Here is a 13362-nt window from a genome sequence, read left to right on the forward strand (position 1 = left end):
TCCCTGTATATCAGGAGTAGAATTGCTGGGTCATGTGGCAACACTATGTTTAACACTGAGGAACTGCCCAGGGGTTTTCCAAAGTGGTTGCACCATTTTACATTCCCTCCATCTATACCATCTCTACCAATGCTTCTTAGTCTCTCTCTCTCTCTTTTTTTTTTTTTTAATTTTAGCCATTTAATGGCTTAAGTCTGCATATCTTTTAATTGAAGACAATTCATTGAATGTTCAATAATTAAAGTATTTCATCCATGGTTCAATTAACTAAAAGCCACCGAATTGTACATTTGAAAGTATGAATTTTATGGCATGTGAATTATATCTGAATAAAACTGTAATAAAAGAAATAGATGGGCAAACTAATGGAGTTCCCATTGTGGCTCAGCAGGTTAAGAACCTGACATAGTATCCATGAGGATGCTTGTTTTATCCCTGGCCTCACTCAGTGGGTTAAGGATCCAAGTGGAATAGGTTGTGGCTCTGATCTGGCATGGCTGTGGCTGGCAGCTGCAGCTCTGATTCTACCCTTAGCCTGGGAACTTCCATATATTGCAGGTGCGGCCCTAAAAAGAAAAAGAAAAAAGAAAGAGAGGGATGGGCAATCAGCTTCTACTTTTACCTCTCACACCTTCATTTTCCACTAATGCCTCTAAGTTTTGGTGGGAGATGGGGGTGCTTGAAGGTACATTTTATTAGCACAAGTGCTATGAATGAAGCTTGGCTGTATCTAGATCATGTGGTCGATGTGATGGCTGGAAAATAAAGATTCACTATGTTTGTAAAATGCTAAGAAAAATCCACTGATTCCTCAAAAATTATATACAGTTGTATAACATAAGTTTTCTAGCCTGTCTTAACAGTGTTTCCTTCTGTATGTGTGTTCTGAATTCTCAGATGTTAATGAGCATCCAAGGCTAAATAAGTTTGGAAATTCTGGAGTGGTTTCATCAGTAGGTTATGTTACTTCTGAACTTTTCAGAGGCTTAACCTGCAGATGTGCAATATGAATTATTCTTATTGATTGACTTTACAATAAGTAAGTAATGTAAATATTAATAAGATTAGGGCACAGTAATAAAGTATTGCTTTATATATTGGGATGCCATGTATCAGGTCATACAAAAGAATGTTTTTGCTGTAAACCTTAAGGAAATATAATTTGGCAAGTTATTATCGTAGAGTTTAAGGATGCCCTCTGACTTTCATGGATATGGGGCAGCCTTTGGTCAGTGGCCAACACATAAAAGTACGTGGGGACTGGATGCTATAATAACACAAGATCAGCAGATGACTTTAACCTCAGGTGGATATTCTCAATGTCTTCTCGTTCCTGATGTTCTGTGGTTATAAGATATGTTAATTGATTATATCAGTTAAGATTTTATTAATTCAAATGGAAATTTTTTTCACACTTCTGGTTAGACTGACCATTAGGTCTGTGCCAAGGAAGAGCCCAATTAAGAAAACTTCATCAGCGAAATTCCTGTTGTGGTGAAACGGGATGGGTGGCATCTCTGAAACACCAGGACGCTGGTTCAATCCCCTGCCCGGCACAGTGGGTTAAAGGATCTGGTGTTTCTTTTGGTACTTTCAGAGCTACATCTTCTTACTTTCTCCTGCCTACTCCTGCCCTGAAACTTTTCCATTAAGAGCTATTAAAAGATTCCAAAGAGAAGTGTATCCAGTCACTCGCGATAGAACATAATAGAAGATAATGAGAAAAACAATGTGTTTGTGTATATACATATGTATATATATGACTGGGTCACCATGCTGTACAGCAGAAATTGACACAACATTGTAATTCAACTATAAAAAAATTTTTTTTAATTCCAAAGAGACTTAAGTCTGGTACATTTCATCCTTCTTTTTATGACAGGTTTGTAACCAGATTCATCGACTTGGATGGCCTGTCATGTATTCTCAACTTTTTAAAGACCATGGACTACGAGACCTCGGAGTCTCGAATACATACCTCTCTCATTGGATGTATAAAGGCACTCATGAACAACTCTCAAGGTCGGGCTCACGTCCTGGCTCATTCTGAGAGTATTAATGTAATTGCTCAGAGTCTGAGTACAGAGAACATTAAAACGAAGGTAGCCGTGCTGGAAATCTTGGGCGCTGTGTGCCTGGTTCCCGGGGGCCACAAGAAGGTTCTGCAGGCCATGCTGCACTACCAGAAGTATGCCAGCGAAAGAACCCGTTTTCAGGTGGGTGCTTCCTTCTTCATTCAGGCCTCCCGACAGTGCCTTTTCCTGCCCTGAAGGGGAAACAGAACTTGAGATTTCCCCCTGTGGTGATCATTCACGTCGTGACTTCAAGCATTTCCTTCCTCTTAGGCAGAGAGTAGAATATTCTTCCTGTAGTTAATCAGTCCAGGGTTGTGGATTTACAGTAGTCCCCTCTTACCTGCAGATCTGCTTTCCACAATGCCATTTACCCACAGTCAACTGTGGTGTAAAAATATTAAACAGAAAATTCCAGAAATTTTAAACTGTGCAGCTGGTCTGAATAACATGATGAAATCTCAGGCCATCCTGCTCAGTCCCTCCCAGGATGTGAATCATCCTTTTGTCTAGTGTAGCCACACTGTACACAGCATTCAGCGGTTCATATAGGGAAAACATAGTCTCTGTAGAAGTGTATATAGGGTTCAGTACTATCCATGGTTTCAGGCGTCCACTGGGGATCCTGGGACATACCCCCTGAGGATGAGGGGAGATCACTGTTCTGAATTTAAAAACATAGCCCTGCTTCCTACGCATTATATTATACGCTTTTTGATCCACTAAATGGGCGATCCCTAAAAATTTTATGACTTGCCATTCTTGATTTAGGATCTATATAAACAGTGACAGTATGTCACCATATTTCTACTCAAATATAAAAAGCAAGCAGAATTAACCAAGCACAGTCATTTGTACTTTGTTTAATTGTATATTTGAACATAGATGATGTAAGAATTTTGAAAGCAAAGTTTTTAGGACTAATCTTAAGGGGAAAAGCTAGCTTTCTATGGATCAGTGATTAAACATGAGTTTTTAAAAATTAAGTTCTGAATAAAATGAGTGTAAGGTAAGCAATTATATTCAGCCCTTTGTTTTCACGCTTGCATCCTTGGTAGACGTTAATTAATGACCTGGATAAAAGCACGGGGCGGTATCGAGATGAAGTGAGCCTCAAGACTGCCATCATGTCCTTCATCAATGCAGTGCTAAGCCAAGGCGCAGGAGTGGTAAGAGCCTCCTGTACCTCAATTTAAAATATACATTATTAAAGAATAATTTTAAAAGATTACAGATTATCTAGTCTAAAGAGCCTATATATGTACTCATCACCCTTTTACTTTCAGGAAAGTTTGGACTTTAGACTTCATCTTCGCTATGAATTTCTGATGTTGGGAATTCAACCTGTAATAGATAAATTAAGGGAACATGAAAATTCAACATTAGATAGGTAAGTCAGACTGTTCATGCTTTTGCTGTGTGTATAGAGTCCGTCTGTGAACTACTTGTGACCTAAGGAACTTGAACCAAAATGTTGCCGGCTAATAGATGTTTTTATAGTAAGGCTTCTCTCAATGGAAGAAGCAGCACATTGCTTAGGGAACTTGTGTAGTTTTGACTTTAGACTTGAATCCATATCCTTGTCCTGCCACTTCCTTGCTGTGTATTTTGGTCAAGTTACTCAATTTTTCTGAACTTTACTGGTTTTATTCCTGAAGAAATAATGATGCTGCTGTTTGTTGCTCTCTTTCAGAGCTGTTAAGAAAGTTGACTGTAAACCATGTGGAATCACTGGGCACCTTTGATAGACAATCTCTGAATGTTAATTTCCACTTTCCTGTTCATTTGCTCTTGTCTGCAGTCATTTTACAATTTCTAACATATCCTCCCAGCTCTCAGATCTTGCCTTTTACTACTCTTCCCCCTCATGCACACACTCCACCATGCTCTTCTCCTTGATATTCCATGAACATGTCAAAATACCCTTGCCCCAAGGCCTTTGCACCTATTTCTTCAGCATTAAAAGATCTTCCCAAAGATGTCCAGATGACTTGTTCCCTACAGAGACACCTTTTCCAACCTTGGTGTTCACCTTCCTCACCTCACCTCCCATCATCTCTATTCCCTCTACCCTGATGTATTTATCTTCACAGAACTCATCATCCCTGGTGTCAATATTCAATAAATATTTGAATGAATAAGTGAATGGCATGAACATTTGTTTTGTAATCTTTAGTTGAGTGGTCAGTCAAGTTAGTTATATCGGGTTTTCATTCTATAGATTCTGGGAGTAGAACCTGGATTTGATTATTTTGGGATTTGATAAACCTTTATGCCTTGGCCTCTATGTGCTAGGCATCCTAGGCTTTTTGTCTCTTGTAGTGATCTCATTTCATTTAGATGATAGAACATGGTTAAGGGAAGGCATTCAGATTTTGTTGTCTTATTTCTTTTAGAAGTATCTGAAAATTTAGGAAAGGCCATAGTATTAATGTCCTGATTCCCATGTGCCTGTGTTTGTAGGATGTTCTACTTTTAATAGCTTTTCTTTAACTGACTTTCAGGCATTTAGATTTTTTTGAAATGCTCCGAAATGAAGATGAACTAGAATTTGCCAAAAGATTTGAACTGGTATGTATGCTTACAATTATTTTGATTTGACTCAGCAGTTCATAGATTTCCCTGTTGTAATGTGTGTCATAGCGTTGACATATAACCAGAGCAAAATCAAATTTCTGTTTTGCTAAGTGGCTAGATTGCCTTGGATTTGTTTACCTTACCTTGTAGAAATTGATGAACTTGGATGTTGGACTTGGATTTCTTTTTCATATGAAACAGGTTCACATAGACACAAAAAGTGCTACTCAGATGTTTGAGCTGACCAGGAAGAGGCTGACCCACAGTGAAGCTTACCCTCACTTCATGTCCATCCTGCACCACTGCCTCCAAATGCCTTGTGAGTGTATATGTGACTTACCTGAGTGTCTGTGAACATTTAGACATCAGCCAAAGGCCTCTGTCTTCTGAAGAGTGTGGACTAGGTTGGGTGCACACCAGGCATTCCCGACCTTGGTTTTGTGACAGCCCAGTGTGTCTCCACACAGCTTAAGGGGTGTTGTGAAGTTCTCAAAATGACATGAATTATAACTCACTTTGATTTTAAAAATAAATATATGCCTTACAGTACATTTAGAAAGGGGTAGAAAATGCCCCTCAATCATATAAATGATCATTGCCTGTCAGAATTTCAGAAATTTTGGGAAGGGGTGGTGCAGATGTTGCAAACATCTCTCTGGTTCTGTGGCTCTGGTGGATGACCACTGTTGAAAAATGCTCATCCAAGTTTAGAAACCACTTGAAGTATTTCCACCATTCTTTTCTTTTTTTTTTAGACAAGAGAAGTGGCAACACCGTTCAGTACTGGCTACTGCTGGATAGAATTATACAGCAAATAGTTATTCAGAACGACAAAGGTCAAGACCCTGACTCCACGCCTTTGGAAAACTTTAATATTAAGAATGTCGTCCGGATGTAAGTTTCTTCTTATTTGGCAGCCCTTGAGATAATAGTGACAATGTAGGACATTTATTTCAAAATAGCAAGTGGGAGAACTGAAATGTTCTAGAGGTCACCCTTGAGTTCCTATACGTATGCATGTCATATATCTACATAACATCTGGGTTCAAAATGGGTTTCAAGCATGCTGAGGATTTTCTCTGCAGTAAACAATTTTTGTACCCAGAAAGCATGCATTTAGCAGTGGGTCTTTGTGCTTTTTGTAATGAATGCTCCTTTAACTATTATACAGGTTGGTTAATGAAAATGAAGTGAAGCAGTGGAAAGAACAAGCGGAAAAAATGAGAAAAGGTAAATGATGAGGTCCTGATGAGAAGAAGCCATGTTATTGGTTATTGGACAACTCTCCTTACTGTATATTTTAGAAAGCTGCATTGAATCTTCTTACTTTTTTACTTTGGTGCATAAACAGTCTTTCCCCTCCATGTCTTCAGGGCACTTAGCCTGGTTTTTCTTGAATCAAACCATCTTAGTTGTCACGCTGATTCCCAAATATTTCCTCATTTTATTATAACCATGTAAATTTTTTGGAAACATTTGCTGTTCCGTATCCATTACTTCAAATTTTCTTAACTACCATTCATCCCAACCTTCCCCATAACTTTTAGAGCACACTGGGTTTTAAGAAATATAATAAGGGACCCCAGGGAGAACCCAGAATTTTAAAAGAGAAGTATAGGCCTCTTGGTTTTAGTGATCCAGTTCTCCCTGTGACCTTAGTTTGGCTCCAGTTATAAAAAGAGAATTCATGAAGATAATCACTGACCGTTGTAGATGGATGTGTTATGGAATATTAATAGGCCAGAGCTTGGTGAGTATCTCAGTATGTCTTTGGTAGCAACACTCAGCATCAGATCACATAGGGGGTCATTTATGCCCATCATTAGGCCAGCCACTCACAGAATGGATGTAACTTTTCCCCTCCTTAAAAATATTAGCAATTAAAGTTGGACCCATCGAGAAAACAAGCATACTCTAGCCACTGCTCTTTCACTGGGCTGCTGAACTGACTTCCTCTTCCCTGTCCAAGTGATACAGTCACAGCCAGTGAAATACAAGAGCACTCACCCCCACCTTCAGTGTGTTGAAAAGAAGGTCCAAGAGATGCTGAAGCATTTCCTTTCCTCTCATCACATTTTGTCCTTTTCTGTTGAGCAGAAAAGCAGGCTCGCCACTGATAGGGGAAAATACCAAGTGTGATGTTCTGAGTTCTTCATATGAATTCAGGTTGCTCTCAAAGAAGTGAGGTTGCACATACATTTTTATAAATAAATTCCAGAAACTGCTATAGGAAGAATAGAGACAGCAACTAAAAGTTAGGATAAAGAGAGATTATACCTAAGAAGGGGGACAGTGAGTGGTACTGTAGGAATATATCCCAGAATGTGGAAGCTCAGATGTACAAGTTGAAGGGGGTACTTAGGGTCAGTCGAATTGGAACTGCAGCTGCCAGCCTACGTCACAGCAACTCGGGATCCAAGCCGCATTTGTAACCTACACCACAGCTAACAGCAACACCAGATCCATAACCCACTGAGCAAGGCCAGGGATCAAACCTGCATCCTCATGGATACTAGTCGGGTTCATTACTGCTGAGCCACAACAGCAACTCCTCATTCTCATTTCTAATTGGTGGAAAGAGGCCCTGATAATATTCATTTTCCCTAGTGGGACTAAAGGGCTGTGTCTAGGACAAGGTTCTGAATTAAATGCCAAACAGGCACCATTCACCTCCACAGAGCATTGCTCTAGACTGACTGGAGAGCCTCTTCAGCCTTTACAGATTGTAGTTGATAAAAGTTGTTTATCTGAAGCCCCTCTGAGCACCAGTGCCACTAAGCCCACAAATTGCTCCTTTTGTTAAAGCAGAGGAATGTTTATCTAATAAAGAGTCTCACACTCACTCTCAGTCAATTTTCTGTTCAGAGAAAATGCTTCAGCTTTGAAGAGCTCCCCATTTTTATGTCCAATTGTTTTCACATGTAGAGCACAATGAGTTGCAACAGAAATTGGAAAAGAAAGAACGAGAATGTGATGCCAAGACCCAGGAGAAGGAGGAGATGATGCAGACCTTAAATAAAATGAAAGAGAAGCTTGAGAAGGAGACCACAGAGCACAAGCAAGTGAAGCAGCAGGTGGCAGACCTCACGGCCCAGCTCCACGAGCTCAGCAGGGTGAGGCTGCGGACCCCAGGCCGGGTCCCCTGTCACCAGGCAGCTGCGGGGCCTCACTTATTCTGGAGCCCCATCCTTGAGTAAACAGTCCTGCCAGGCGGAGTAAAGCCTGAGCATCTCCTGACCCATCCCAGGGGCTTAGCACCTGCGCCCTTGGTTTGCCGCACTCCTTAGGCAGCAGAGGCAGTTGTGGTGTGTGTTCTACAATCAGATCCTCTCACATGGGCAAGGAAACCCTGTTAACTCTGAAAACAAGCACTGATTTCATGAAAACCAAACTGTAGGGTGGCTCCAGAAGTGAGCGACATGCGAGCCCTTTCCAGACAAGCACTGGAGTGCCTGCCCCACACAAGTCCCTTCAACTTACTGCCCCTTTAAACCCACACTCTCAGATGCATGACCTTCTCTATGATATACATGTTAGGCAAAGTTGCAGACCCTCAGTGTCATCCAGTAAGTTTGCTTCTTCCATTGATCTTCTTTTCCTATTTTTATTTCAGAGAGCTGTCTGTGCTGCAGTCCCAGGCGGAGCCTCGCCTGGAGCCCCCGGGGGACCCTTTCCTTCTTCTACTCCGGGGTCTCTCCTCCCTCCCCCCCCACCCCCACCTCTGCCAGGGATGCCTCCTCCTCCGCCCCCTCCCCTCCCTCCAGGGGGCCCCCCTCCTCCCCCAGGGCCGCCTCCCCTGGGGGGTATCATGCCACCTCCTGGTGCTCCACTGGGTCTGGCACTCAAGAAGAAGAACATTCCTCAGCCCACAAATGCCCTGAAATCCTTCAACTGGTCGAAGCTGCCTGAGGTGAGCCATGTGGTCCAGCTTTCCCACTAACGGCTGGCATTCACAGTCCACTGTGTTGTCCCTGACAGGGGCACATGCCTGGCTGTCTAGCGATTTCATTTTCTAGTATGGTCTCGGGGTTCTCACTGCTCAGATATTTAAGTCATAAAGCTTCTGAAATAAATAACACATTATTTGAAGCCAGCTCATTCTGAGCATCTGGTAGAGTGAAACATTGGGGATTATGGCACTTTTTAAAAAAGAGCAACATCTGTTCTTTTTGTGTCTGACTGTAAACCCCAGCATTTATTAACTTGTTGTTTGCAGAACAAATTGGAAGGAACAGTATGGACTGAAATTGATGATACAAAAGTCTTCAAAATTCTAGATCTTGAAGACCTGGAAAGAACTTTCTCAGCTTACCAAAGACAGCAGGTAATAGCATGTGCCCTCCAGATGCTAAAATAATTAAAAATTCATGTTCCTGTACACGATCCCTGGGCCATCTACCATAACCGTGATATGATAAGCATCTTAATTCTAGGCTGTTTGGTCTACCCTGCTATCTTCCTGCAAAGAGCATGGTGCGTGAGTCTGCATGTGTGTCTAGGTGCCTATCTGTGTGTGTGTGTGTGGTGTGTGTGTGCATGTGCGTGTTAAAGGTATTTCAGTTCCTTGTTAGGGAGCTTCATACCTTGGTGTGTGTCCACATCCTTGACTTCATTGGTGGAAGGAGTTCTGAATCTTATTGTCACTTGTGCTTAGTCAAAGGGGTCACCAGGTAAAAATATTAGTGGGAGAGTTACCTAACTTGTGGTGTGGCCTCCTCACAGTATTTGTTTCTAAGACTATTTTAGTTATATCTGACTATATATGTATGATATATATATATATATATCCATATATGTATGATATATATATATGTATATATGCAACTATACACACACACATATATACATCAGATGGTTATTGTCAGAAGGACTGTGTTTTGAAATAGATGGGACCTTTAGAAGTATGGGGGTTGGGAGATGACTGTAATTTGGCAGCTAGATAGAGCCCAGAGAAAAGTTTTTAATTTATGTCATGAGCATGATTGAGCGACTCAGAAGTAGGGCTATGAAGGCTGAGCCAGTGTGGGAGTGGCAATGGGACAAACAGGACCCGAGGAGCTTCTAAAAAGTGAGCAATGTGATAGTTGTGAAAACGTGTGATTTGGTCCTTGCTGACATGGGCGAGAGGTCAGCGTCACTCTCTGAATGAACCCCGGTCATGTCTGCGTGGTGAGTCATTCCTCAAGAGGGCTTCTTAGAGTTCACAGCAAGGTGGCTCCGTGCAGAGGGTCCCAGAAGAACACGGAAGAGGTGGCGTGAGGTTCCTAAACAGCCAACTGGAGACCTGGGAAGGGAAAACAGCAAGTCCCAGAGTGTAAGGAGAAAGGGTCTAAGGTGACCGAGAGAGAGAAATAATGAGAGCAGAGTGTGTCTTAAACAGGAACAGGCGGATGCCGGGCATCTGCGCAGGGGCTTTCCTTGGGCTTTGCTGGGAGGCCCTTAACTCCCACGTGAATCATGCCCAGGGTGGAGCATCCTCAGACAAGCAGCAGACTTCCTAGTCTGCTTCGGCTTGGCCTGCTTCCCAAGAAAGAGTGTCTCGGAACAGAACTGCCAAGCACCGAGGGGGAAGATGGAGTGAGACTGACGAGAAACAAAAGCAGAGGGTTTTCTTTTTCAAAATGGCCTTTGATGCAACCAACATTGAATAGAAAAAGTAGTATGTCTTTAGCTGGAATATTTTCACTTATGAGGGAACATGTATGCGGTGCCCTTTATTTTAATAAACTACAGAAATGCAAGCGGTTGCCTGCTATGGCAGCATGACTGTAAAATAGGAGCTCTCAGCTGGGTTCCCCCAAAAGTATGAAGGCCAACTTGAGAAATGTTACACACGTTAAATAAAGGATAATAAAGAAAAAGAAGATAAAACATTGCCCACCTGAAATCAGGACACCTTATCTTTCAAAGGACACACAAAGGATGTGTTGAGAACTCTTGCAAGGCAGATGCTTGGTCCACGCTTATTCCTGGGTGGCCGCACCAGGCCTCCTCTCTCTCTTCACTGTCCCAGGAAGGTTTCCTCTGGGCCTTAACACGAAGTAGGACATTTCCTGGCAGATTCAAATAATCTTCTGACCTCATTACACATCCCATTGACATCCTACCTCCATTTCAGTCACTTGTAGTGGTCTGTTTTAGTTGCCTAAAATGAAGGTTTGGGGAACTTAGAGAAGTAAATAAAAGTTAGGGAGAACAGCAGTTATTCCAAACGATGCTATTCAAGTCTGAGCTTGTGGATTGCATTTATTATGAAGGCAGGTGGTTGAAAGAGCCAAGTTTACAAGATTCATAATTAACTGGCTTACAGCAGAAGGTGCAGAAGGATGCTGCCAAAATGCTCTGGGAAAAATATGTGGACAGTTCTCAAGAGCTCTGGGAGATGGGGTTGCAGAAAGCCTAGCAATTGGGTAACTGTCTCCTAGCAACCAACTGCTGTTTTAAATAATCAGTAGTCCTGCCAGTCAGGATAGACCAGAACATTTCAGTTGTACTTAATGCTAAGTAATAGACTGGTAAGTAGAATCGCTTGTGACATTTCCAATAACACTTCGCGGAAAAAAATTTCAACATACCTGCTCAGCTTGATTCAAGTACGTTTCCCCACTTGGTGTAAGAATGTGAGGTGAGAGTTCTTAAACCATAAGTGTGTTTCCCAAATGAAGTTAATTTGAGCCATTCCATTGAATTTACTGAGTGTTGAGAGGCAGAAAATCGAAAGATGAAGACATTCTAGGGGGAACACATAATATAAAGGAGAGAGGGTGCCTGTTGCTGAGTGTCCCCCGTTTCATAACTAACGGCAATGTCATGACCTATGCATTTTCACTCTCATCTTGGCAGCGATCATTGTCACACCTGAGCTGCTCTCTTTCCTTCTCCCAAATGAATACTGGGTACCATTTTTCCTATCCTCTTTCTTCTCTCCAGCACTATAAAGGCCCTAGTCAACCTCTCTGGATTTCAGCCAATTGTGTGGCCACGTAAATTTCTCAGAGAGGCAAAGAACACATGAATACCACTGTTTGCATGTGTGCAATAGGAACACTACACAGAGTAAGATTTTGAAAAAAATCTCAAGCTTCAGATTAGTATAATACAGGTGAGCACTGATTAATGACATTTAGGGGAGATCTGATGTAAACAAGTGTACACACCTGTTGATTTGAGAAATATTCAGTCATTCAAAACAACAGATATTAATACTGTCTGCTTTGCACATGAAGAACTCTAGAGGATACAGCTGTGTTAAACTATTGCACAGGTCTACAGTGCAACTTTCAGTATAAAAGCAGAGGTGAGGAAAATCTGTCGCTAAGCATAATACAGATTTACGAGATGATAATCAATATTAAGTATCCATTACATTTTTGGTGCCAAGTACCATATACACAGTTCCCAATCTCATCAATCCTAAAAGTGAGCACTCAAGGAACTCTTACACTCATTTATTCATATAATTAATCCTCACACCACCTCTTTGAAGTGAATCTTATTCCTGTGTCATAGATAATAAAATATGGTTCAGTGTGTATTCAGTGTCCATATAGGTCTACAAGGAGCGTAATTCTCAGTTTCACTTTGTCCTTACACCATGGTCTTATTCATTGTGAAGGTTAGGCTTTGTAAAGGATTTTCCTTAACTCCAGCTTTAAGAACAAGACCATTTCTAGTCAGGATTTGTTTTCCAGTGTAGATATCAAAGGTGTGCAGAGCTGATTGTGTAAGCTTACATGCCACATGAAATGCAATTTAAGAGCGTGCAGTTATTCCCCAATTCTCATTCGCAAAGTTCATTTGAAAGTCAATTTCTTGAATCTCAGAACCTCTTTTTCTCACTGAAATAATAGTATACATGATTTCCAGACCAGCCAGAAAAGGCTTATTTTAATACATAATGTAGCACATTGCACAGTAGTACTGTTTCGGATACAGTTAAGCAATAACCACCTTCGTTTTGTGGGAAGTTTTTATCTTGGGACGTCATAAATTCATTGTCCCTATCCACGCAGTTGACAGAGGGAAAATGAAGTAAAGGTGCTACATTTACTTAAAGGGAGTCCTATCTTGGGAGCAACAGTGGACCAGCAGACCATCTCCAGCCCTCTTCCATGTGCTTTGCCTGGGGACACCCCTTCTTTACAGGTCCTGTATCAGCACAGAGTATAACATTTCAAAGCCTCTCTGCTCTGACTTAGGGAACAAAGGATAACTCCTATCCCAGCCTCCAGAATCTGACCCTCCTGCTAACATGTAATATACACGTCGTTCTTGGGTCTCCATCTGGAATATTCACGAGTATCTTCTGATTTTTTTTTATAAATGGTCAAAGAATTTTCCTTTTTTGTTCCTTTTACTTTCTTGTTATTCTGTATATTTTTTACATTGAATTTATATGATTTAGGATATTGATTTTTTTTTTTTTTTTTTTTTTTTTTGTCTTTTGAGGGCCACACCCAAGGCCGGTGGAGGTTCCCAGGCTTAGGGGTCCAATCGGAGCAGTAGTTGCCAGCCTACACCACAGCCACAGAGATGCGGGATCCAAGCCACATCTGTAGCCTACACCACAGCTCACGGCAATGCCGGATCCTTAACCCACTGAGTGAGGCCAGGGATCGAACCCGCAACCTTATGGTTCTTAGTCGGTTTCGTTAACCACTGAGCCACAACGGGAACTCCTAGGATAATGATTTCAATGAGCTTGGTCCTTAGC

At 41.6% G+C, this 13362-nt stretch overlaps 1 protein-coding gene across 3 annotated transcripts in view; it reads left to right on the forward strand.

Moving 5' to 3' along the window:
- The window catches only part of DAAM1 (dishevelled associated activator of morphogenesis 1), a 175760-nt gene that overhangs the window by 126840 nt on the left and 35558 nt on the right, over nucleotides 1–13362 (forward strand). For all 3 annotated transcript variants that reach the window (XM_021102686.1, XM_021102694.1, XM_021102688.1), the window contains exons 6-15: nucleotides 1883–2216; nucleotides 3131–3241; nucleotides 3359–3462; nucleotides 4577–4643; nucleotides 4851–4968; nucleotides 5405–5543; nucleotides 5821–5879; nucleotides 7575–7762; nucleotides 8263–8559; nucleotides 8866–8973. In XM_021102686.1, the coding sequence (XP_020958345.1) occupies nucleotides 1883–2216; nucleotides 3131–3241; nucleotides 3359–3462; nucleotides 4577–4643; nucleotides 4851–4968; nucleotides 5405–5543; nucleotides 5821–5879; nucleotides 7575–7762; nucleotides 8263–8559; nucleotides 8866–8973 (1525 nt within the window). The remainder of the gene's footprint in view (nucleotides 1–1882; nucleotides 2217–3130; nucleotides 3242–3358; nucleotides 3463–4576; nucleotides 4644–4850; nucleotides 4969–5404; nucleotides 5544–5820; nucleotides 5880–7574; nucleotides 7763–8262; nucleotides 8560–8865; nucleotides 8974–13362) is intronic.

Source organism: Sus scrofa, chromosome 1 (assembly GCF_000003025.6).
Source record: "Sus scrofa isolate TJ Tabasco breed Duroc chromosome 1, Sscrofa11.1, whole genome shotgun sequence".
NCBI lineage: Eukaryota > Metazoa > Chordata > Mammalia > Artiodactyla > Suidae > Sus > Sus scrofa.